Genomic DNA, 24,227 nt, shown 5'->3' on the forward strand with positions numbered 1-24,227 from the left:
TCTCTCTACATGGGCTGAGAATAATTTTAGTGGCCCTTTTTAAAAAGGCAGACCTCACTCCTTTCCTAAGTCACATGACATTCAAAAAGTAAGTACATCATTTACTTTCTTCGGAAATGCTTTTTTCGAAGAAGTCTCCGGGTGAACAGGGTGGTCATCAGAAACAGTAGGTGGTATAGTAAGTCCTGATCCCATAGGTGCTATGGCTGAAAACCAGGGGGTATTCTTGATGTGATGGGTATGCTAAGATATCGCTGGGAAAGGAGCAATAATACCGTGACCAACCCCAGTATATTTAGGTAAGTTGCTTTAGAACTACATCTTAATAATTACTGTATAAGTTCATGTTTAGCATTTCGTCACTTGTCAATGTCATTTGTAAGCTCCTTTGAGGACAAACAGCAGCTAAGCTATCAAAAAAGCAGGTTTTGTCTTAGGAAAAACCTATTTTTGGTAGCCGCTGTGAGTCCTCAAACCCACCCACTTTCCCTGATGAAAAGGCATGGGATTTGGGTGACCTGAAAAAGAATAATAAGTGAGTAGGTCTGGCACGGAGTGCATGGTTGACACAATAGTGATTGACATGCAGCACGCTGTTGCTACATCAGTAGGTTAAGAATAAGAATTAAACCTAGACAGCTGCTGTAGACAAGAGAAAGAGCCTTCTTGTCTTGAAGTCCTATCAGTTTCAACGTGCACTATACTAGCCAAGACTAACTAGAAGGGAATTCTTTGAAATTGGTTGGTCTATCTTATGGGAACAACTCCTTTGAGGACTCACAGCAGCTATCAAAAATAGGCTTTTCCTACATCAAAACCTGTTTTATGAAAAAAATTGAATATTTGGGCAGATGCTAAAATTCAAGAATAAATTCTAATTTTGTAAAATTACATAGTTATATTCAATAGAAGTAAACCAACAGACAATCTTGGAAAAGTTGAGAAGAAAAAATTCATTAGAACTAAATATATAAATTTCTAATGTTATTAGGTTAAAAAATAACTTTAGTATATAGTATTACTCTTTAAAATTTTAAAATACATATATTGTAATAAATAATTCCTTGAACTAAAATGTTTACCTACTCACCATTTCATGAAGAGAAGTGACTTCAATAATTATCCCCTAAAAAGCCCCAACTGAAGCTGTGCTGGCAAGGGACGAGGTGCAGTGGTTGTAGTGTTGATCAAAATTGGTAACTAGCATTTATTAGGAAATTTTGCTGTCAGCCTGGCTACATTGCTAGATTGCAGCCTCCTTACTAGCTGACAGAGTCTACCTAAGAAAATAGCAACCATTCAGTTTCTGGTATGTATATTATGACCTGAAATGGTGGTAAGGAGCATGTGATGTATTTTAAATATTTTTGTTTGAGGCCAAAATATATGAATGTTTCTCATACTTCAGAGATGCATTTTTATACAGTAAGGCAAGCAAACACACAGTAAGTGCATCGACTGCTTTAAAACAATGCTTACATGCACATATACATGTAGAGATACACAGACCTAATGCAGTACAACACCTTATTTGATACAATATGTAACACTACATTTCTGTATTAAATACAATGCTGTACTGTATTAAGTCAATATCAATACAGACTGGAAAATATGTGTATGTACCACTACATTACTGTATATGCAATACGGTAGTGAACCAAATAAATGAGAGAGAGAGAGAGAGAGAGAGAGGACCACAGTATGTGCATAATGCTTTGTGATGTGATGCTTGTGTGCATACTGTATACACGAGCACAAACTAAAAAATTAATTACATGCATTAAACAATCTTACCTTCAAGGTGACTTTCTATTCTGTAGTGAACATGCAAGTGCAATTACACTTTTCTTAACCACAGATCTTAGAATTTCAGGGCATGTGCATACACAATGAAACAATGAAGCATGGCCCAATAAAAAATACAAGGAACTGTTTTTATATGTTTGATTAACAATGATTTGCAGCAATGTCATTGACCAATTTGAAATGTAGGCAGTTACACTTTAACTAACATCTCTGAATTTCTAAGAAAGTGACTACCAGATGAACAAAGAGTGATACTTCCTAATTTATAAACTTACTTTTAAGCATACATTTACAAATGAACTGCAAGTACATTTCACTGTGAAAGTTGAACTATAATGTCCATTGTAGTTAGAATTTCTAACATGAGGAAAAATAACCACGCATAATTTACTTGCAAAAGCAAAAACACCAAAAGAATGAGTTGATACACAGCGCAGCTTCTTTACATGGTATACAACATATGCTGAATCACCAACTCAGAAGTATTAACAGGTTTCACTGTATTTGTTTCATGCCTAACAAATCTTGCATACTTAATAGATTATTCTGTTAAATACGAAATATTTTTATTGTTACTTGATTTGGGTCCTGTTAAATATGATAAGCAATGAAATCCAATCTACATGAGTATAACCAGTTACATGTGAATAATAAGTTGAAAATAAGCAGTGTATAACATCAATTATAAATAAATGCTACAATACATACATTCATAACAGAAAAAATCCAAACATTGAATGATAGCAGAACCACAAGAGAAACTCACATTGCCAAAGTAAACATTAAGAGAAAACATACTGTGCACTAGTCATACATACAAATGGAATTTTCAAAAAATGAAATGAATATTTTCAGATAAACTAATTACTCTGTCATGAAATATCCATGTCAAAAATTCTCCTAAGGAAGAATGGTTGATGTGAGCATTGGTTGACTGACTGATGGATTTAAAATAAATACCTGGTTTAACACTTAAGAATGTCAACAACATGAAAGTTAATCAATCATCCAGAATTTCTGTATATTGTATGTACTTTCAACACGCTATTATGAAAGAATACATCATAACTGCTATAAATGGAATTAAATATACAATCATAAACTATAAAATACGATTAAAATCATATAATTTTTAGAACTGTATAGTTAGTTAAAAAGTGCCATCATAAATTACAAATTTTGTTAAGGAGTCTGGGTTTCTATGTACTGTACTTGAGAATACCAGAAGTTGAATTCAGTTTCCATACCAGAATGCCAAAAATGACCATGCACAAATTATCACTTACATGCTAAAAAGCTGCTCTAATCCTGTCTTCTAGCACAATATGAATCCTTGGAAAAAGACCTAGAACTTGGATCCTCCTAAAAACAGAAGGCAATTCAGGTCATACCAAATGGGGTAACTTGGGTTGTTAGTCATAAAATGACTTGAATTACGTTGGATCAGTCCTTTCCAGTACATAGCTCAAGTCCTTAGAAGCAGAGCAGAGCAGCTCAAATTATAAGCATAGTAGCTCAGGTCCACTAAAGAGTGATTTGAATCCTTAGAAGTATCACTGCTCAGATCAGATCATGTTGCTCTTAAGAACACTAGAATATCTACTATCATGGCTTCTTTGGTCTTGTCTATCATCAGTGTGGCATTCACAAAAAGATTTGCAACAAAACAAAGTGAAACTGCAACTGCATGAACGTTTGTGTGTCAAGTTCAGCATTATTCACAAGAAATAACCATTGTCATGTATCCCTCGATTAGCTTACTTGCAAGGTGAAATATTTGTCACCTGATGGGTTCCGGTGCTTGGTCTTCAAGACCTAAATTTCATAATCAATCAATCATTCAACAGCATAATTCCATGTATTTGATGACTTACAAAATATTTGTGCTATACAAGATTTTTTTTCACAAAAAATTACTTTTTACTAAATAATGATCATAAAGTAGTAAAGCAATAGAGAAAAATTATTTTGAGTTTTTAAAATGACTTTTCAACCTTTATTACATTATTATTATTCAGAATATGAAACCTATTCATATGGAACAAGCCCACAAGGGCCACTGACTTGAAATTCAAGCTTCCAAAGAATATGGTGTTTATTAGGAAGAAGTATGTACATACTGTCTTTGTACATAGTGCAGAGGAAAAAATAAAACAAAACACCCTGATATTACTTATGTTTATGTTTTCTGTGAAAATAAGAATTGAAATACCTTTCAAAATGGAAAACACACAACTGGGTTAGGCAATAATAAGGCAGATGTAAAGAAATCTGATTCTTAAGTAACCTAAGCCATATGTGAACTGGGGAAACATGAATTTGCTTTCAATTTCTCAGTTCTAGACTAACACTGAATGAAAAAAAAACTTTTTTATCAACCAAAAATATTGTGTCATAAGCCAAACTACTTTGTAAAGAAAGTGTCACAATATTACTTTCCTGACAAACTCTTCCAAGTTAAACTAATGCTTTGTATATCAAAGTAAAAAAAAATTCTGAAATTCTGAGGCTGAGTTCTCATAAAAAATAATGTAACTTCCTTGATAATTTGAGATCTTTATGTATACTGTACAACACTGGTATTAAAGATTAGAAAATATGGAGAAAAAGTACAAGAAATATAACTAACTGTCAATACTAAATACTGTACAGTATCAGTTTCAAAAGTATTTAGAGCGTGCAATTTCTCTTTAAGGTTTTTATTTTCATATGAACTGTTCTGAATCAAAATGATTTTAGTTGAATGAAAGAACAGGCACCTAACATCCCATTAAGTGATACATAATCACAAGTTATATTTCAGCATATGAAAACATCCATTTCTTTATGTCAGTTACTGAAACATCTGTACTAACACAAATATATATGAAGAAATCAGACGACAATACTTTACAAAAATGCAATAAATAAGTTTACAAAATTGTAATAACTAAATGTCAGAAAAGTTTTTGTGACACAGACTTCAACTTTACTGATAAAAATACAAACACCCGACAAAAATGTAAATATATATTTATGTACACTCTTTGTATGGCCGTAATTCAGGTCAAAATTTCAGATCCTTAATAGCTGCTGGAAGATCAGGTAGCTTAATATCCTTTATCTGCTGTGGCAAGTTCATATTCTTAACTGCTGAAACAGCACGGGCAGGAGCAGCAGCTAAACCAGCCTGCAAATCAATGTTAATTTTCTTAGAGAGCACCAGCAATGAAATCTCCTTGTGACTTTCAGTCCTTAACTCAACCTAAAATCAAAGGGAAATAAATACTGAAAAAAAAAAAAGTTTAATGGAGTATTGGAGGGCAAACCATTTAAGCATTCATAATTAATTATGATTAAGGGGTAAAGTGAAATACAAAGATGAGAAAAACTTAGCATAAAAATGTTAGGTTTAATTTTCAAAATCCATTAAAGTAAATTATTACCTGTAGGGCATGATGTAGACAAAAATTCCATAAATTACATACTGCATTCTGTACTTTGTCATATATAAAGTCCCAACTTACTCTAGATTTTGTATAAAGCAATAAATAGTACAAATAAGTTCAGGACAGAAACAGATAGGGAAAGTTTCATGGAAAGATCCAGATACTTTATATCACTCAAGATGTCAACAAAACTATGCCCACAATATATCAGCATGAAAAATTCACTGGAAACAAATTTTTACACAATCTCTATTTCAGAACAGTAAATGCAACTTCGCAGAAGTAAAATACAGGACCTACTAAAAGTTATTCCACAACAAACAATTCACACAAAACTTCCTGCAAAGCATATTGGCAGTTTTAAGAGCAAAAAATGTGCATTTAATAAATCTTGTACACCACAAATGCTAGTGTTAGTCACAAACAACACAGCCTTATCATTAGATAGTGATGACTACCCCTACTGTGCGAGTGGCCAAGAAAATACTGTATATACTTGTAAATGTAGACCAAGTACAATTAAACACAACTTAAATAAATTATCATACATCTATCTTCTTGTGTTTTTATCCAAAAGCAACCAGTGGGGGGTATACTACTTACAGTGTGCCTTGCATGGCAAACTGTACTGAAGGTACTATCGGTTCTTTGGGGCGACACTTTGCTCCCAGGTAGTACATTACTTTCTGCATACTATTGCTTTTTATCCATTCCATTTGGTCTTCCTTTCAAGTTGTCCAACTTCTCTATACACTATGCTTCAGTTTTCATTTTGAAACAAATCCTTCAGGCAAATCTATAAGCTGTAAAGTGACTAGGAGGTTTTGTTTGCCTTTATAACAGAAAATATTATCAAAAGTCAAAAGATATTTGTAAATCACAGGGCTGTCACCTAGTGATACATATCAACTAACAATGACATTAAAGTACAGAAGATACCATGAATAACATTTTTTTTTTTATTAAACTAAATTGATTTTTTAATACAGTACAAACCCACTACTCATGTCCAGTCCACATTCAGTCTCAGAATATCCCAGACACTACAGTCTTTTGTCTAACAATACTGCAGTGTTTTTTCTAACAGACAGAAGAAAAGATTCTCAGCAGGTATATGACTTTGTTTTTCTGTATGTAATCTGAAATGTTAGGTGTCAAGTCAGAAAGGTCCCAGTAAAGTATGGAAGGGTAAGAAAAAGTTAAACTTATCTATTGCACATGCACAGAGCTAACCATAAATAAATAACACAAAAAGTCTAAAGTTGGCTACTGTAAAGGGGAAATGACTTCAGAGTTGTTACCCAGCTAACCGTTACTCATTACCTTTTTACTGCCCAACACTGAACCTAATTTATTAACACCAAAAAATCAATAATGTCCTAAACACCCAAATAACTCTTTGGGAAACACTGAAACTGTTAGAACTGCTAAACAAGAAGCTTCACTCCCCAGAAACACAATTGGTGACTGCTGACAAAATACAGCACTTGGAACTGAGGCAGCCAGGTACCCAGCCATGCAATAAATTAGCCATGTATCAAGCACTGCAAGTAATGGATGATCACCTAAAAGGAAAATTGAAGTGAGAAGGATGAAATAAGAATAACTAAAATGAATTAAATAAGGATAAAGAGCTTAGTTTATCCTGCATTTACAGAAAAGTCCAGGAATTCTGCACAACTGTACTGCCGGCCCATGAAAAGTGGACCTGAAGATACAGATGGTGAATGGGTAGTACTATTACTGCTATTCTGTCTGCAAGACAAAAAACTGCAGTGCCCCAAACACTCAACGATAATGAGTGTATTCTGTATATGAAGGTTTTTGTTAAAACTAATTTTCTTGAACTGGATTTTGCTAATAAGTACTTTATAGAATGCAGAACTTACCAATGCATATGTTGTAGAGGAGAGGCAGATTTTTGTTTTGTTTTGCCTAATATGAGGTGAAAAGCACTTCTTTTCACTGAAATATCTTAATCCTTGATTACAGAAATACACTGCCTTTAGTAAAATTCTTTAGGAAGATGAATGATACTTGAAGCTTGTTTTTAAGACAAAATTATAGAGTACAGTCTTCCTCGCAGTCAGGTAATTACATTACTTCACAGAGGCACTGTTCAGTGTAAAGACATACTCCAATTTACTTGAAAAGTGATCTGATTAAATGACAGTTGCACAAATCAATTATTTGTGCTAAAACATATCTGGACACCAATATTTCATTTGTGCAACTGACATTTAATCAGATAACTATTTCAGTAAATTGGTGCAAGAGAAAAGTTGAGGCTGGACAGCTGTGCTGAAAGAGAACAAAGGAAATGGATGAAAATTAGAATGCACAACCCTCTCTAACTCTTTATCACTGTCTCTGTTTTTGCCTGAGCAGGAGGAAACTTGAAAACAAGTTTCAAGGCTCTGCTTTATATCCTACTATGGAATTCATCATAGTGGTTGCTATTTTTATTTTTACTGCCCTCTTTAACATCTTCACAGCCTAGTGTGTATCCAAAGTAGTGTAAATTCTTACACTTCTAAGATTTTTCCTTCTATGATAACATGGTTCTGTTTCCCCATCTACTCCATTTGCTCTTTTTATATATAGTAACCATAAAAAATCTCTTAATTTGTGTATAGTTTGTAATCCTAAGAATATTTTGTGACACCATCTGTTACACTTGGTACACAGTATTGAGTTAACCCCACATCTTTCCTCAACATTCACTTGGTAACTTATCTCACTGTACATTTCCCTTTACTTCCTTCCAAGTCACCTTAAGCTTTGTGCGCTCATGCTGATTATCAATCTTCTCCATTCTGCTCTTCCAACTTGAACATTTCTACAACCTCTTCCTCTGATTTTGCCGTTAATATTAGGCCATCTTCGAACAGCAGCTCCCAAGAGCCTTCTTTATTGCACTCCTATGTTGCTCCCTCCAGTATCATGCTAAACAAGAGAGGGGTTAAAGCAGATCACTGATTGACATTAACATCTATCTCAAGATTCTTCTGATATGGCTGTCACAGTCTTTAATCCAGATCTTGTGTTATGGTGAGTAACATCACCGGCTCAAAACTTCTTTAAGCACCCTTGCCTTTGTAATAGTTCATCTAATTCACTGTCTTGGCAGTCTATTAATGACCTGTTTCAACATATTCTCATCAACTTCAGATTTTCCACCAATTTAAAAAAAAATTCTGATAATGCTTTTACAGCATGTAACACAACAGAAGTCGTCTGACAGTTATCTGCAGTATTTTAAATAAATACTCTTTATTTCTTGCATACTCTTGATTTTTCCTTGAATATAACATAACACTGAAAGATTTCGCACCATCAATATCAACACAGTAAAAGTAGCTGGTTATTACATGACTAAAATTATAGAGCAAAAAAAAGTTGGTTGTAAAAAAATCATTTGAAATGAAGTCATTTGATAATCAATAGTAAAAAAATCATATGAAATTAAGTCATCTGATAATCAATTAAGTGAAGAATTATTTGCATTATAAGAAAAACCCATAGTAGAAATAAAAACATACTGGATCAATCGAGAGTTGTCAGAACTAACAAAAAATAAAATGGGAAACACATAAGTCGTATTGTAACACTGCAGCAATACACAGCATTAAAATCAAAATCTGGATTCTCAACCTTTGCTCACCCTGAATATTTAAAACATGCATTTTTAATCACCACAATCAATGGCATCTCAAAATGAAAACTGAATTTGGCCATCCTATAAACTTTTTAAACAGACCTTTTCCGGCATGTGTGCTGCCACTTTAGCACTTTAAAACAGAGCCTTCAAAATTGGTATTAATACACTCCTTCCTAAATTATTAGTGGCATTCCAATAATACATCCGAGGCTATATAAAATTATTTACATTTATACTACAGTATATAATAATTGCTATGTACATATAATCTACACATAAATGTATTAGAGCAATGTTATTATCAATCACACACAATGCATAGTTGGCTGGAATATTAGTAAAAGAAATAATACAAACAAATAAAAGCCTCCAACACAAAAGAGAAGCATTTTGTCAAGCTCACTATGTAATTCCTTTCAGCTGAGTAAACAGGCTCTTTGAAATAGTCTCCTGAAAGAAGCATAACACTACATAGAGAGATACAAACATACCACTCAAGCCTCTATGCCTGTGGTAAGGTTAAATTCATACTGCACTTCTCTCCTCAAACTTTACTGTGTCACTGAGAACCCTTAGTATACAAATATTTATTCTCTGTAATCAAATGGGCATTCACACCCTTGAAGTTCAATGGAAAAACTACCTCAAAAAACCCTTGGTATGAAATATAAGTTATACATATAATAAAATATAAGAAATTACAATGCAAAAACTACCCATGCAATGAATGAAGGATAATGAGTACAAGGAAGTATCATATGCAGAGAGGAACAATCAGACAATCAAAAATGTTTCTGTTGATTTTGTATCTCTCCAAAGTGTTTGCATTACTTCACAAAAATTAAAGGATTTTACATGAAACCCTAATTTCTGTGTACCAACAGAAGTGAAAAATCTTGCCTCAAACCAGGGATTCTGGGGAACCTATGTTCTGAAGTTCTTTTACTAAAAAGAAAATGCATTGAAGTTCAAAATTCTTAAATCAATCTTGTTTCATCCCTACAAACCTCAACCAATGTCTCAAATGCTAAATGATTGACTAAGCTGACAAAAAATTGACTCCTCACTTAAAATAAGAGAAGAGAGTAGAGCCTTTTGTCTTCACCTACTGAAAGCTCTCACTTCTCTACCCTGTCTGCAAACCAGAAAATATGGTTCAATTGAAGCTTAAGATGAAAAGTTATGAGTAAAGTGTAGCTTTGTAAATAATAAACATGAAAATTGTTTAAAAAAATTTCATATGTTCATATCAATCACAAAAACAGCTGACTCCTATATTCTTGAACTAATGCATTATTCCTATTGGAATCCACAGTAAAATTGGTATTCTGTGCCTGATATAATTTACATCAACTGTCACTAACCATACCACTTTTGGTATAGTCCTTGAAATATATTCTGGAATACATGATACTTCTCTAAAGGTCAGACCCATCAGGTCTCTTACTGCCATTGCTTTATTTTGTCTCTAAAAGCTACAGTACTTCATTTGTGCAATTTTTTATTACACAGTACATTAAATCTACTCCATTTATAGTTTTAAACAATGTTGAAGCATGAGTTGAGAACTCTGATTAACTCAAGAGATAAAACTTTTCTGAAGTGATTTGATGTCAGTGGCCTTTCTGTACACAGTCTACTTTTGCCAATTTTACCATAAGTGTAACTCGTAACTCATAGACACTTAATACTCAGGACCAGCACTGTTATAGCAATGAGCAAAGTTTTACCTTTAAGGAAGAACTTAAAAGAATGACGTTTTTCTTAATTCTCTCCCCTATTACTCATATATGGAATCCTATAATTATTTACTGCATCTGAGCCTTGCTAATCTCCTGCACTTCCATATCAAGACTACCTATACAGAGGGAGAGGTAGGTGATTGGTAGGGCCTATGTCAAGCTACTACCACTCTTCTGTCTATTAGACAAAATAGTCTGTCAGGAACATTTTGAAGATCTTAAATGTAGGCATGTACAAAAGATGGATTTGTACAAAAAAATTACCCTAAAAAAGATAGTATTTAATATGAACTGTTGGTAGATGGCATCTGAATGAAGCTCACAAGACAAGATAAATTAAAGAAGTGCAGAAATTATTTGAGAAAAGATACTGAGAATAAGTAAATGCTGGGAATTGAGTGGAGACTGATTATACAAACACTTTGGAGAGAGAGTAATAAAAAAATACCTCAACGCACTCTCTAAGATAGTATCATGTATTCATCACATTCTATTCCATTAATCTAAGTATGCATCTCTCAAGACAAAAACATTACATTTAAGGAGTTTGAAACTGAATAAATGTAGTTACTGTTTTAGTTAGGTCACATAATATTAATTCTTTATTTTTCAGTTTAACCAAGGGTTCCATGTCCTAACCTGACCAGTGGGGCAAACTCTTGACCCTGAATGCATCTTGGAAATTTTAATTCATGAATTCATGCATATCACACTTAGTAATAGTATGCTAAGATAAGGGAATTAGGGATACCTTTTTGGAAATATTCAAGTGTATTTCCAAAAAGGTATCCCTAATGCCCTTATCTTAGCATACTATTACTAAGCGTGATATGCATGAATTCATGAATTAAAATTTTTCCAAGATGCATTTTTGTAAATCTATATCTTCACAACACTCAGGGTCAAGGGTTTGTCTTTTGCCCCACTGGTCAGGTTAGGACATGGAATCCTAGGTTATGCTAAGGAAGGTTAGGTTAGGTTATTGTTGCTGAAATATGGTTTTTCTCATTTAGTGTTAAGTTTATTTCTAATTATTTTGCAGGAAATCTACTGACCTAATCTGATGAATCATGAGGGATGAGATGAGGAGTAGCATGACAGAGAAATAACTGGTTTGCAAATGAAATAAAGGCCAGAATCTTTTACAACGCAAATAAAACTATCATAAAACTATTTCTCTGGCAAAAATACTGTTACAAATACTTACAGTGTTTTATCAAAATTTCTTGCTTAAATTTCAAATTATTCACATTTCATTACTCAAAATATGGGATGACTCAGAATGATTTACAATTCTTTGATTCTGTGATGGTTTCAATTTCACAATAAATAAATAAAATTTTTCTACGTTAGAAAGAGAAGTCAAGCATGCAGATATAACTGTTACATCCTGAAAATAATGAAGTTTCAATTTAATTTCCTAAGTACTGTGTTGTGAAAACTGTACAGCAAAAGACATGATTTTATTTGTTTTAATAACACCCTTATTAAAAATACCTGCCTATATCTCTGGCTAAGATGTTTCCAGAATCACCAATCTTTTGTCTGAGAGACAGAAAAAGTCTTACTATACATATGGCCTCTGGAAGCTTAGGTAAGTATAAAACAAAAAATTCACCTCTCATAGACCTGCAGTACTGTTAACAGCTCTGCTGTTGTCCAGGTGGTTGCTTTGATGATGATGATTGCTTTTTAGAAATTATTAATCATCTGTTTTCTTGATCTTTCTTACCATAATTTAATATAACTTTTAACTACTTCACTGCTTTTTGTTAATGATAAAAAGGTGAATTCTGTATGTACACTATCAAACACTATTTAGATACCTGTGTCCCAGGGGTGCTGGTTTTAAGAGATTAGACTATACTGTACTTTGATTTTTCTTGGACACAGTTATTCTTTCAACTGCTAATAAATTTTCTATATATATGGCAATAGTGGTTTGCTATGATACTTTTTAATATGGGTTGTGTCCTAGTGGTCCTTACCACTTTTCTGTACTTATCTACTGGTGTTTCTGCTTATGTTCTGACATGTTTATGTTTCGTGATTACTTTTGCATACCCAAGGGTACTTTCACAATCTTTTCAGAAAAACCTGTCATGCTTCAACGGCATTCTCAACAAGATTTTTACTCTCTTGGAACTTGCTTTAGCAGTCTCCTTTCCAAACTGCTCTGCTGTCAAGGAGGGTTATGCTTGTTGCTCCAGTCCGCTAACACCTGTTTAGCACTTGGCTACCCAAACAGGGGAATGTTCAGGGTGACCTGGGAAAGAAGTTCTGCAAATAAAGGGTCTGCTGCCTCCCTAATGGAACTATCTATCTCCAGGTGGGTAATGATATCATCTTCATCATGGGGCTTGGACATCGGTGCAGGAAGCTATCTAGATCTTTATTCTTGACTAATTGTCAATTGCTCTTTCTGTTTAGTAAGAGAAAGGATATTTTGATTTTTTGGATGTGACCAATCAACCTATAAAGGCATGCCTACTGTAACATCAAGAGACAAGAACCTGGATGTTACAAATGGGACAGCACACCATTCTCCTAGAGTTATGAGTATTTTTTATTACTTAAAACATCAATCAGCTCTTAGCACAAAGACCTACAGTAACATTACTAAGAACTTGTCAGCAGTGTCATATTTATAAAACAAGGATGGTACTTGATCCAAGACTTGTATCAAGTGAAAGGAAGGCAGTATATGTGAGTGGCATAATGTCAAAGTCTATAATCAGGAATACCCTCATTGGCTGATGGTCTAGGCATAAGTAAAAGGTTCTACGGTTGAGTTACTGACTAGATTCCGGGATCTACGTAGCTTTGGCATCAGCAGAACACACCCTTGGTTAACTGTTTTGGGCAAGCATCAACTTCAATCTTTCCTGGTATGGTTCATCTAAGTAGAGCCTAGGAGCCTGGAGGATAATTAGGGTACTTGAGGATGGTTTCCTGGTTGACCATCTATGGTCAACCAGTCCCTACAGTCTTCTGCATTAAAAGAACTTTCTAAGAACCTCTGTTGTTTCTTTCTTATGGACCTAGACATCCTTCAGCTTCATGCCAGGAGGTTACCAGCAATGATTAGATCAATGTTGAGATCTTGTAGAATTATAACTAACAGCCTCCATTACACCAAGACAAGCGACCCCTTTACTTGATGTAGCATAGAGTCCCATTCTGGTCAACTCTTCTCCATTCCTGTTGACTTACTACTTTTTATAGTTTCCTTAGAGCTGGGTTTGCATTAATCACATGAGATCTGGGAAAACATAGACTGTAATGTGGGACCTTAAAATGTTTTCATTCAAAGACCACATCAACTAGTAAACAAAAGCTTTTCACATGATCCTATAACAAACACCTTATTTTTCTGTCTTCAGTCATCAGCTAAGGGACTACAGTACAATTCTTGCTCTATCCACTAAGGGCTATGTACCATTACCTGTGAATGACTAAATACTTCAGGGGCAATGCCTTCATAAGGTACTTCTCTTTTCTCCAACAGAAGACACAATTCTTGGGACTTGGCCTTCTCTTTGTTAAAATGAACATGACAGGTCATGTCTCATCTTCATCAATTTTCAAGGCAATGTCAAGATACAGAATGTAAGGAGAGCTCTAGCTACTAAATCCTATGTTGATAACATTTTTCTTTTCCTATTTCTGAAAGACTCTTACCTGATACATGCACCTTGCTTTCTATTCTATAGGTTTTGGATTATACCATTTACAAGCCTGGAACTATCAGTAACTTAATTCTGACTCCTAACAATTCCTGATTTCTATATTGGATCCCTCTAGTACACACAAAAGCTCTGGGCCATTTGCCTTTCACCTTTTTACAGATTTAATAACATGTTGAGTGTCCTCCTCCCAGGCAACTGTCTAATTTTTCCCAAGAAAAATTAGGATTTTTAATAATATGCACCTATGGGCCTAGAGGGCCTGTTCATATTGAGATCACCTTCATCTCTATCTAACAAATAGCTGGTGATCCTGGGGACATTGCAGACAGTGATAATGGTGTATATGATAAATGGTTTTGTATAAAAAAAAAAACTGTTTTGATTTCAAAACATAGTCAACATATTCACCACATCTGCATGGAAAAACCGTTTGAAAATAAATGACTGAGTATACAATATGAATTACTTGAAACCTAAAGAAATGTAAGCATACCAACCAACAATGTAAATACGAGTTAAAATTCCCACACACACACACACATATATATATATAATAACGGCTTCCATTTCCCTTAACAATTACTATCAATGAAAATACACACACAAAAGCTTGTTTTGCTCATGATACTCTTTCCACAAGTTGCACAAAAACTAGCTCATTTACATTTTGAAGCTTTTGATATTTTCAACTGCAATCAGCAACACACAGCCACACTAACTTTTTTTTTGTCACTTACTCTAAGTACTGAAGAGGGTGCAGAACTATATGGACCCTGAGGATAAGACTATATTAGGAGCTGAAAAATCAAAATATCTACATAATTCAACAAGTACCCGAGTTGTTTAATGTGGAAGAAGAAGAAAGAAATATTTACATAAAATAACATAAAAATTTAAATAGCTTAACTGATTTTCACAAAATCATACACAACAAAGACTAATAACCAAAGGTGTGGAAAATAAATTTCAACCTATTATCACCCTGAGTTTGATAAACATCTCCCACTTTAGATCTGCTGAAAAATTACCTGTACAGTACTTTATAATTACAGTCTGCTGTATTTTGCATTCTGACAACCTGCGTTATTCTGTTGATGCAAGCTGATTATCTTGCCCTACATTAAGTTGACTTTACTCTGTTAAGCATTATCTTATCCTCCAAGAAGAAACTAAGGCTTTACACATATTTAGAAATCAATATGGTAGTTATTTTGTTAGCCACATAGGCAATCAGTACCAAACTAATACATCTAATATTGTCGGAACACTAGGAATTAAAGTTTCTGTCACCTAATCAATTTCTTTTCACATCTTGTGCTGCTTACCATCAATACAGGCACAAAAAGTTTTCATACTGATGCTATGGCTGACCCTTTTTACTGTACATAGACATTTCTGAGTCCAGTCCCGTGTCAGCCGGTGAAATTCCATTACAGCACGAATTTCTAGGTATAACCTTGCTAGATATACCAGAGAAAAAGAGCTTTCAGGAAAGCTGGGGTTACTACCCCCAGTCGAAATCCTTCTTGGAAGGCGTCGGTATAAGAAGGTGAGTGAATTACCACTACCACGGAAACCTACTCGAAAGATCGCTCCTTATCAAAATCCCCGGAACAGAGCGGTGAGCCGTTACAGCCCCCACACCAAACACCCGCCAGGACGGCGACACCAGCGCCACCTACCTCATTCCATTTTCTAGCACGTGAATCTTCGGATTGTTTTGTGTGTGCTCTCCATTATTTGGATTTTCTACTGCTTCAACGATGGCATCGAGCAGCTTTACTATTTCCAAGTTAAGTACCATCTTCTTGTGGGGTTTTGTTCTATTTTTTGGCTGTTATAGTCTCGTATTTTCATAAATATCGAGATCTTATTATGTCGCCACACAGCGTCCCCAGCCAGCCATGTCGACATGCAGGCGTCTCCTTCTGTTATTTTCAGTTGGAGTCGTCTCCTGTCGTTATAGATTATTTCCCCCTGGTTCCCTTCCTGGTGGTTCCTTGCGGTGGCTCCCCAGCGTATGAATTACGATCATTGGCCTACTGGCCTTGGTGGGAGTGATGCCCCGTCTAGGTACCCCACCCCAGGCTGGGTTCCTTTTGTTTTGGTCTTACTAGGCTAATTAATTTTGATTGAAGATGGTGCTCTCTTGTAGTTTTATTTTTTATTTTTATTTTTAGTTTTATTCAGTGGTTTACCTCGGTGTTGGCGGCAGCCTCAGATCTAACCGCTTCCCCGTGGTAGGCTACGCTCTCTGTTGAGCACATTTTAGTTTTTATGAGTGTTGGTTATGTTTTGGAGTAGGCTTGTTAGCTTCCTTCCCTTGGCCCTGGGTGAGGAGTTCAGGTTGAGGGAGTTTTGTTGCTGTTTTCCTCCGGGATCGTTTTTCGGTGGGCAGAGTGAGCCCCTTGGTTCTCTTCCTCCAATTGGGGGGAATCGAGCTCCTTGGATGTGTTTCCTCTAGGCTAGTCGCCCCCTTGCCTGCCATTTTCGATCCCGGCTGGTTCTCGGCTCAAAATTTCTCTCCCAGTTTCTTCCTCGGTCCCTTTTACTCTTCTCGTCCTAGCCTATACTTAGGTTAGGTCCATATTAGGCTTCGCCTAACTAGGAGTCGGGCTTCGGGTTGGTTGCTTCCAGTCATTTCGCCCCTCTAAGATTCATGGTCTGGGAGGTACGATGCAGTTGAGCGGGTGAGCTTCTCCCCGTCTCCTGTTCCCTTCTGGTGGCCTACTCTACCTCCCCCCCCCCCCCACTCCTCCTTTCCAGCCTTGCTTTGCTCGTGCGGGTGACGCTAGATGGCGTTTTCTCCGAGTTCCGGGACTTCTTTTGTTGGTTGAGGGATTCGCTCCCTCCCATATTGTCCCTAGCATCGCTGTATTGGAGTTGGTGGTTTGTTTACTCGAATGCGTTTCGAGTCACTGTTCACTCTCCGTCGGTTTACGTTGATACGGTATATATTAATTGCTTCACCCTATGTTATGAACATATGAGCAGTTACCCATCTCGTTCTCCGGCGGGGAAGTAAGGGTGGAAGGTTTTTTCATTATAGGGGAACGGATCCCTCCGTCCTCTGGTGTTCTTACCATCACTTATTACTGTTTTTATTTATAATTTTTAGATAAGTCAGTTATCTACAGGAGTACTCTCCTTTATTCATTATATATATATAATAGTGAGTCCGGCCTATACCAGGGGTCTCCGCCGTTATTTTACTGGCAACCCTTATGGTTAGTTCCTGGTCTCTCTCCCATTCATTCCCCGGAGTACTCCGGGGTCGGAAATCCTACCTTCCTCTCTGAGTGATTTAGAGCTTATTGGCACAGTTTATGTTAGGGAGTTCTTCTCCGCCGGAGTATTCCGGTTGCAGTTGAATTTCCCGGCCTTGCCAGCTTTATTTTGCTTAGGGTGGGAGGTTCATGTACTTTTCTTCTTACAGACTGTTCGCTGTGAGGAGCCGGGGTGCACCGCCTCTCTCCAACAACCCTACGGTCACGTAGTTTGTCGGACCCACGCTGGTTGTGCGGTCCGCCTTGATGACCTGATCGTTTGGCACCCTGATGGTTGTGAGGTTTGCTTTGCTCTCTGCACAACTGTCCAGGACGAGTTGGTAAGTGACAGTCTCTACATCATTCTCATATTGTATATTATACATTGCTATGAGGCCCCCGGAATGGTTTTCGTCCTTAGCTAATTGTTGGTTTTTTACAGGCGGACGAAAATTCCAAGAAGTCTGCCTTGAATCCTCCGGCCTGGGTGGCTGGGTTTGGAAGAAACGTTCCGTCGGGGAAGCCCTACGTCCTCGACGCTAGGTTGAGGGACTTACTCTACCCCGGCGCACGGGTGGCGGCCGCAGTGCCTGAAGATCTGGCCACCCCCATCATCCAGCAGATCCGGGATGAGACCCAGCCACCCCAAGCGGATGTACTCTACGCGGAGGTTTCGGAGGACGTCGCCGCTATTAATCTCGACCTGGAACCGATGAATGTAGAGCAGGACCAGGTGGTAAGTGGTGAGGTAGGTGAGGTTGTTGGGGCGGGCCCCATTATTTGACTCCCTGCTTCATCTGTTTCTTCATTTTCAGGTTTTGTGAAGTCTTCCTCCTTGGGTGATAGAGCTCCATCTGCTATCCCCAAGTTGAAGTTGAAGACTTCATGGAAGGCGAAGGGCTTCAAGTCCTCGTCTTCCAAGAAGGCACTGCCCTTCCCCCCGTCGAAGGCTAAGGTCTCAGGACCTGTAGCCTCCGGAGCAAGTCTGGTTCCTCCAGCAAAGGCGCGAGTAAGAGGGCTGCAAAACCTAGCCCTCCTCGCCAACCTGCTTTCGATGCAGAGGCCTTTGCTAACCAACTGTATAAGCGTTTTACGGAGGACCTGGACTCGAGATTTAGCAAAATCTCAGAGAAGCTTGCCAGTCATGATAATATACTGGCGGAATGGCTCATCCACCCCAGCCGAACCACAGTATGTTATCCCCGACACTGCGGACCTCCCGCCGTTTGATGTCGGTAACCCTTGGCGGTTCGCTCTCCGGGCCATCCAACATGATGGCAAGCTAACTCTTGATGGTCTTGGCACGAGACGGTTGGAGGAACTGGAGTTCTTCCCCCCCGATCTCCTGCCCCCTTATCCAGGCTTCGTGAGGCTCACGGAGGAAGCCTGGATTCGGTCGGACAAGGTTCCTAGGGAGACTGTCATCGTCCCCTAGGGACCAAGCTCAGTCGGCTCTCCTGCGCACTCTGACGGAGTGGCAGGCAGATAACACGAAGTTGACTCCTTTCAAGGGAACTTCACCATGTTCGCCCTGGGAGACAACCTTCCCACCCCCTTGCTTGACAAAGTCGCTCTGGCTACGGCCCGAGCGTGCTTTGAGGGTATTCCGTACCTCAGCTGAGGGAGACAGACCCTACTTCCTGGTATTCCCAGGAAGTAATGAGTTCTGGACAGACGCCCGTCCACTTTCACGGTCGGGAAGCTGGACCCTTTCTGCGCCTCCACGCACTTTAGCGAGCAGCTCCCAAGCTGCCGGAAACTCTTTGAAAGCGGAGTTTGATGCTCGGGTTAAGTTAGCCCGGTCGTTGAACTCCGTATGCCTCACTGAAGCCACGGCCGTCTCCTGCTCGGACGAGCCCTTCTTTCAGGTCTTGGCTAAGTCCTTGCTGGCAGGCTTCCAGTCTGACTTATCTGAGTTTATTTTGGCCAGACTGGAATGTAGGAAGTTCATCTTCGCCGATGCAACTATCCGTCACGAGCCCAACAAGCTCGTGAAAAGCTCGATTTGGGGACCTAACCTCTTCCCTGAAGAGGAGGTCACAAGTGTTATGGCTGAGGCTACACGGGCCAACCAAAGTCTTCGTTCGCTGGGGTATTTCAGCCTACAAACGTAAGACCCCAGAATCGGCCGGCCCCAATCGAGAGGAGGTAAGCGTTTCAGGAGGCATAAGAGGACTCACCACCAGGCGGTAGTCCAAGCCGTCCCGGTCTCGGCAGTGGCACAGCCTTCCACTTCTAAGGCCCACCCACAACAGTACGTGCTGGTCCAACCAGCTGCACCCTCATATGTGGCCTCACCGCATATAACCCCACATATGAAGGCCGTGGTTATTTTCACGGCCTTAATAGGGTTGCAAGGAGGAAGAGGTAAACCCCCTCATAGAGGAAAGCCCAATACCACCCCAAGAGGAAGACCTGGACGTGGTAGGGGAATAAACCCGCCCCTCCCACTGAGAGAACACAGGTAGGCGGTCGCCTGTTTTGGTTCAGGGACCAATGGACCTTCAGCCCTTGGGCACACAGCATTGTGTCCAAAGGCCTAGGATGGAGCTGGATCAAAACCCTCCTCCTCTAACCAGGTTTTACCAGCCACCCACAGCAGTCCTAAAGGATTATGTGACAGAATTGCTCAACAAACGAGCAATAAAGAAAGTAAGGCACCTAAAGTTTCAAGGCAGGTTATTCACTGTTCCCAAAAAGACTCCGATCAACAAAGAGTGATCCTGGATCTATCAGCGTCTAAATCGCTACATAAAATGCGACAAATTTCGCATGCTTACGGTAGCTCAGGTACGGACTCTACTTCCGCGTGGAGCCGTCACCACCTCTATCGATCTTTCAGACGCTTACTATCACGTCCCGGTTGCGCGGAACTTCTCTCAGTTCCTCGGTTTCAGACTCGGGAATCAGGCCTACTCCTTCAGGGTCATGCCCTTCGGTCTGAACATCGCGCCCAGGATATTCACAAAGCTGGCGGACACGGTAGTACAGCAACTCCGGTCTCAAGGGATATCCCTAGCAGCATATTTGGACGACTGGATTATTTGGGCACCAACAGTTCCGGAGTGTCAAAAAGCCACGTCCATAGTCATCAGTTTCCTGGAGTCGCTAGGTTTCCAACTGAACAGAGAAAAGTCCCGCCTGACTCCGGACTTCCGGTTTCAGTGGTTGGGTCTCAACTGGGATCTGTCATCTCACACGCTGTCCCTTCCGCCTCCCAAGAGGAAAGAGATAGCATCTCTCACCAGGAGATTTCTCAAAATCCATCAGCATCCCGCCGGTCCCAAGAAAGGGTCCTTGGGTCTCTTCAGTTTGCCTCAGTGACAAACCTGCTGTTAAAAGCGAAGTTAAAAGACATAAACAGAGTGTGGCGGAGTCGAGCCAATGTCAAGCTCAGAGACAAGGTCTCCTCTATCCCTCAAATCTTAAAGACAAGATTGCGGCCGTGGGCCTCGGTCAAAGGCTTGTCAATACAGTTCCGCTTCAATTTCCCCCTCCGCACTAGTAGTTCACACAGACGCTTCCTTAAGCGGCTGGGGGATATTCTCCAAAACAAAAGTACAAGGAACGTGGTCCACAATGTTTCAGCAGTTCCATATAAACACCCTGGAAGCTATGGCGGTATTTCTAACTCTGAAGAAAATCCGCCCCAACCGGATTCATATCAGGTTGGTATTGGACAGCGCAGTGGTAGTTCATTGCATCAACAGGGGCGGCTCCAAATCAGGCCGAGTAAACCAAGTAATGGTTGCTATCTTCTCCCTAGCGAACAAGCACGGCTGGCACCTGTCAGCCACCCACCTAGCGGGGGTACGGAACGTGGTGGCGGATTCCCTGTCCAGGAATGCTCCGTTGGAGACGGAGTGGTCTCTGGACATGGAATCTTTCAAGTGGATTTGCCGCCGGGTTCCGGGCCTCCAAGTGGATCTGTTCGCAACGGAGAGCAACTTCAAGCTCCCCTGTTATGTGGCCCCCAACCTGGACCCTCAGGCGTTACGCCATAGACGCAATGACAGTAGATTGGAACAGTTGGGAGAAGATTTATCTTTTCCCCCCAATAAACTTACTGCTGAAAGTTTTACACAAACTCAGGACATTCAAAGGTCAATTAGCCCTAGTAGCTCCCTATTGGCCGAAGAGCAATTGGTTCCCTCTTCTTCAGGAACTGGGACTACGGAGTCTTCGGATCCCCAAGCCCATTCTGACTCAGACAGTACAAACCAAGACTGTGTCAGCTTCCTCAAGAATTCAGAATGCCCTAGTTTTATGGACTTTGTAAAGTTCGCAGCTCAAAAGGAGCGAACATTGACCCGTCAACACTCTGTTTTTAGAATCAGATAAAAGAGATTCTACTATTAGACAGTATGACTCAGCAGTCAAAAAATTAGCCTCCTTTCTAAAAGCATCTGAAGCCAAAATCATGACAGCTAATTTAGGAGTTTCCTTCTTTAGATCATTGTTTGAGAAAGGCCTAGCTCCGGCCACTATTACCACAATCAAGTCAGCATTAAAGAAAGTATTTCTTTACGGCTTTAAAATCGACCTTACAGATTCCTACTTTTCATCTATCCCCAGAGCATGCGCTCGTCTGAGACCAGTATCACGCCCACAGTCTGTTCGTGGTTTCTCAATGACGTCCTTAAGTTAGCATCAGAGCTGGATAACTTTCATTGCTCTTATCAGGATCTGTTAAGGAAGACCTTATTTTTGATTAGCTTGGCTTCAGGTGCTAGAATCTCAGAGCTGTCGGCTCTCACTAGAGGTGATAATTATGTGAACTTCCTCCCGTCTGGAGAGGTCCTCCTTTCCCCTGATCCGAGATTTTTAGCTAAGAACGAAGACCCACAGGACAGGTGGTCCCCTTGGAAGGTGGTGCCCTTCCTCAAGACCAGTCTTTATGTCCAGTTTATACACTTAAATCTTACCTTTCAAGAACTCCACAGAGTAAGTCGGGTCCTCTTTTTATCAGGGAGAAAGGTGGTACTCTTTCACTAAATGCTATAAGACAACAAATTTTATATTTTATTAAACAGGCCAACCCAGATTCAGTCCCTAAGGTTCATGATATTCGAGCAGTTGCTACTTCCATTAATTACTTTCATAATATGGACTTTTCGGAGTTATCTAAATTTACGGGTTGGAAATCACCTCTAGTGTTTAAACGCCACTATTTAAAAACGCTCAAGCCCTGAAATTTTCTACAATAGCTGTGGGAAGTGTCATCTCCCACCTTAATTAATCATATCCTTGTCCTTTCCTTTCCCCCCCCCGCCTGCCTCATTTACTTTTCTGCTTATTCTCCTGGTTGATTATACCTCACTGCCTGGCTCCTCATATAGTTGTTTCTTGTACCTGTTAATGGAAAAAGCGTAATCTGATATGCCATTATTGCTCCTTTGTGGGGTACTGGACAGTTTTTATTTGGCTCCATGTACCCCAGATGGATGTAGATATTAATGTTAATTGATTTTGTCTCTTACGTGTTTAGCCTAAGTTTACGTGTATAGTATTAAGGTTATATTTAGAGTTATTTTGTACACATTTCATGTTTCACCTTGCTTTAAGTAATTTTAAGGTTTTTTGGGGCTTTTTTCTCCGTCGTGCCGGGAATCGGCCCTTGTTTCATAGTATTAAGTTTTTCAATGTGCCTTAGATTTAATATAACTTAGTTTTAGAGTTCTTGCTACACGAAAGAGATTGCTTAATTAAAATTATTTTGCAAAACTTTTGCCTTTTCTTCAGATTACCCTTTATTTCTTTTTCCTGGTTGTTGCAGCCTTGGCATGATTCTCTATCACGATTTCACCGCTGACACGGGACTGGACTCAGAAAAGGGATTTTGACAGAGGAAAATCTATTTCTGAGGAAGGTCCTGTGTCACCCGGTGACCCTCCCTGTATCACCTAGTACTCTCCTCCCCCTCTTGCACATGCCAAGTCTGGGGTTAGTGCTAGCATGGAATGAGGTAGGTGGCGCTGGTGTCGCCCGTCCTGGCGGGTGTTTGGTGTGGGGGCTGTAACGGCTCACCGCTCTGTTCCGGGATTTTGATAAGGAGCGATCTTTCGAGTAGGTTTCGTGGTAGTGGTAATTCACTCACCCCTTCTTATACCGACGCCTTCCAAGAAGACGCTCGACTGGGGGTAGTAACCCCAGCTTTCCTGAAAAGCTCTTTTTCTCTGGTATATCTAGCAAGGTTATACCTAGAAATTCGTGCTGTAATGGAATTTCACCGGGTGACACGGGACCTTCCTCAGAAATAGATTTTTCCTCTGTCAAAATCCCTTTTTTCTTCCTTCATGTGGCAGCTGTACATGCCATTAGCTGAGTAATAAACTTATACTTCACTTAGTATATGATAATCAATTTTCTGTGTATAATTATCAAATCAATCTTCATACTTATAGAACAATTGCCTATAGGGGATTACCACTTATAGTGGCAAACTGTAGGTGGCACAAAGGTTGTTTATAATTTTGCTTCAGCATTATGGTAATTACATTACTTTCCTTCTTTAACTTTTCATTTAATCTTTGATCTCTTCTTACTTAGCTGTTCAACTTCTTAAACTTTATCTTGTTTCAATTTTCATCTCATTTAAGAATAAATCCTTTAGTTATGCCCTCTGAGTGTGG

The 24,227-nt window shown here is 39.0% G+C and overlaps 1 protein-coding gene across 2 annotated transcripts in view; it reads right to left on the reverse strand.

Annotated features, from left to right (window-relative positions):
- Positions 1-3,973: 3,973 nt before the first annotated feature.
- or (AP-3 complex subunit sigma-2 or) overlaps positions 3,974-24,227 on the reverse strand; it is a 76,605-nt gene continuing 56,351 nt past the window's right edge. Inside the window, exons 5-6 of one of the 2 annotated variants that reach the window (XM_067098601.1) lie at positions 15,067-15,102; positions 3,974-4,978 (exon numbers count right to left, since the gene is read on the reverse strand). In XM_067098601.1, the coding sequence (XP_066954702.1) occupies positions 4,856-4,978; positions 15,067-15,102 (159 nt within the window). In that variant the 3' untranslated portion in view covers positions 3,974-4,855. The remainder of the gene's footprint in view (positions 4,979-15,066; positions 15,103-24,227) is intronic. The other variant, XM_067098609.1, reaches the window with a different exon arrangement.

This window comes from Macrobrachium rosenbergii, chromosome 4 (assembly GCF_040412425.1).
Source record: "Macrobrachium rosenbergii isolate ZJJX-2024 chromosome 4, ASM4041242v1, whole genome shotgun sequence".
Lineage (NCBI taxonomy): Eukaryota > Metazoa > Arthropoda > Malacostraca > Decapoda > Palaemonidae > Macrobrachium > Macrobrachium rosenbergii.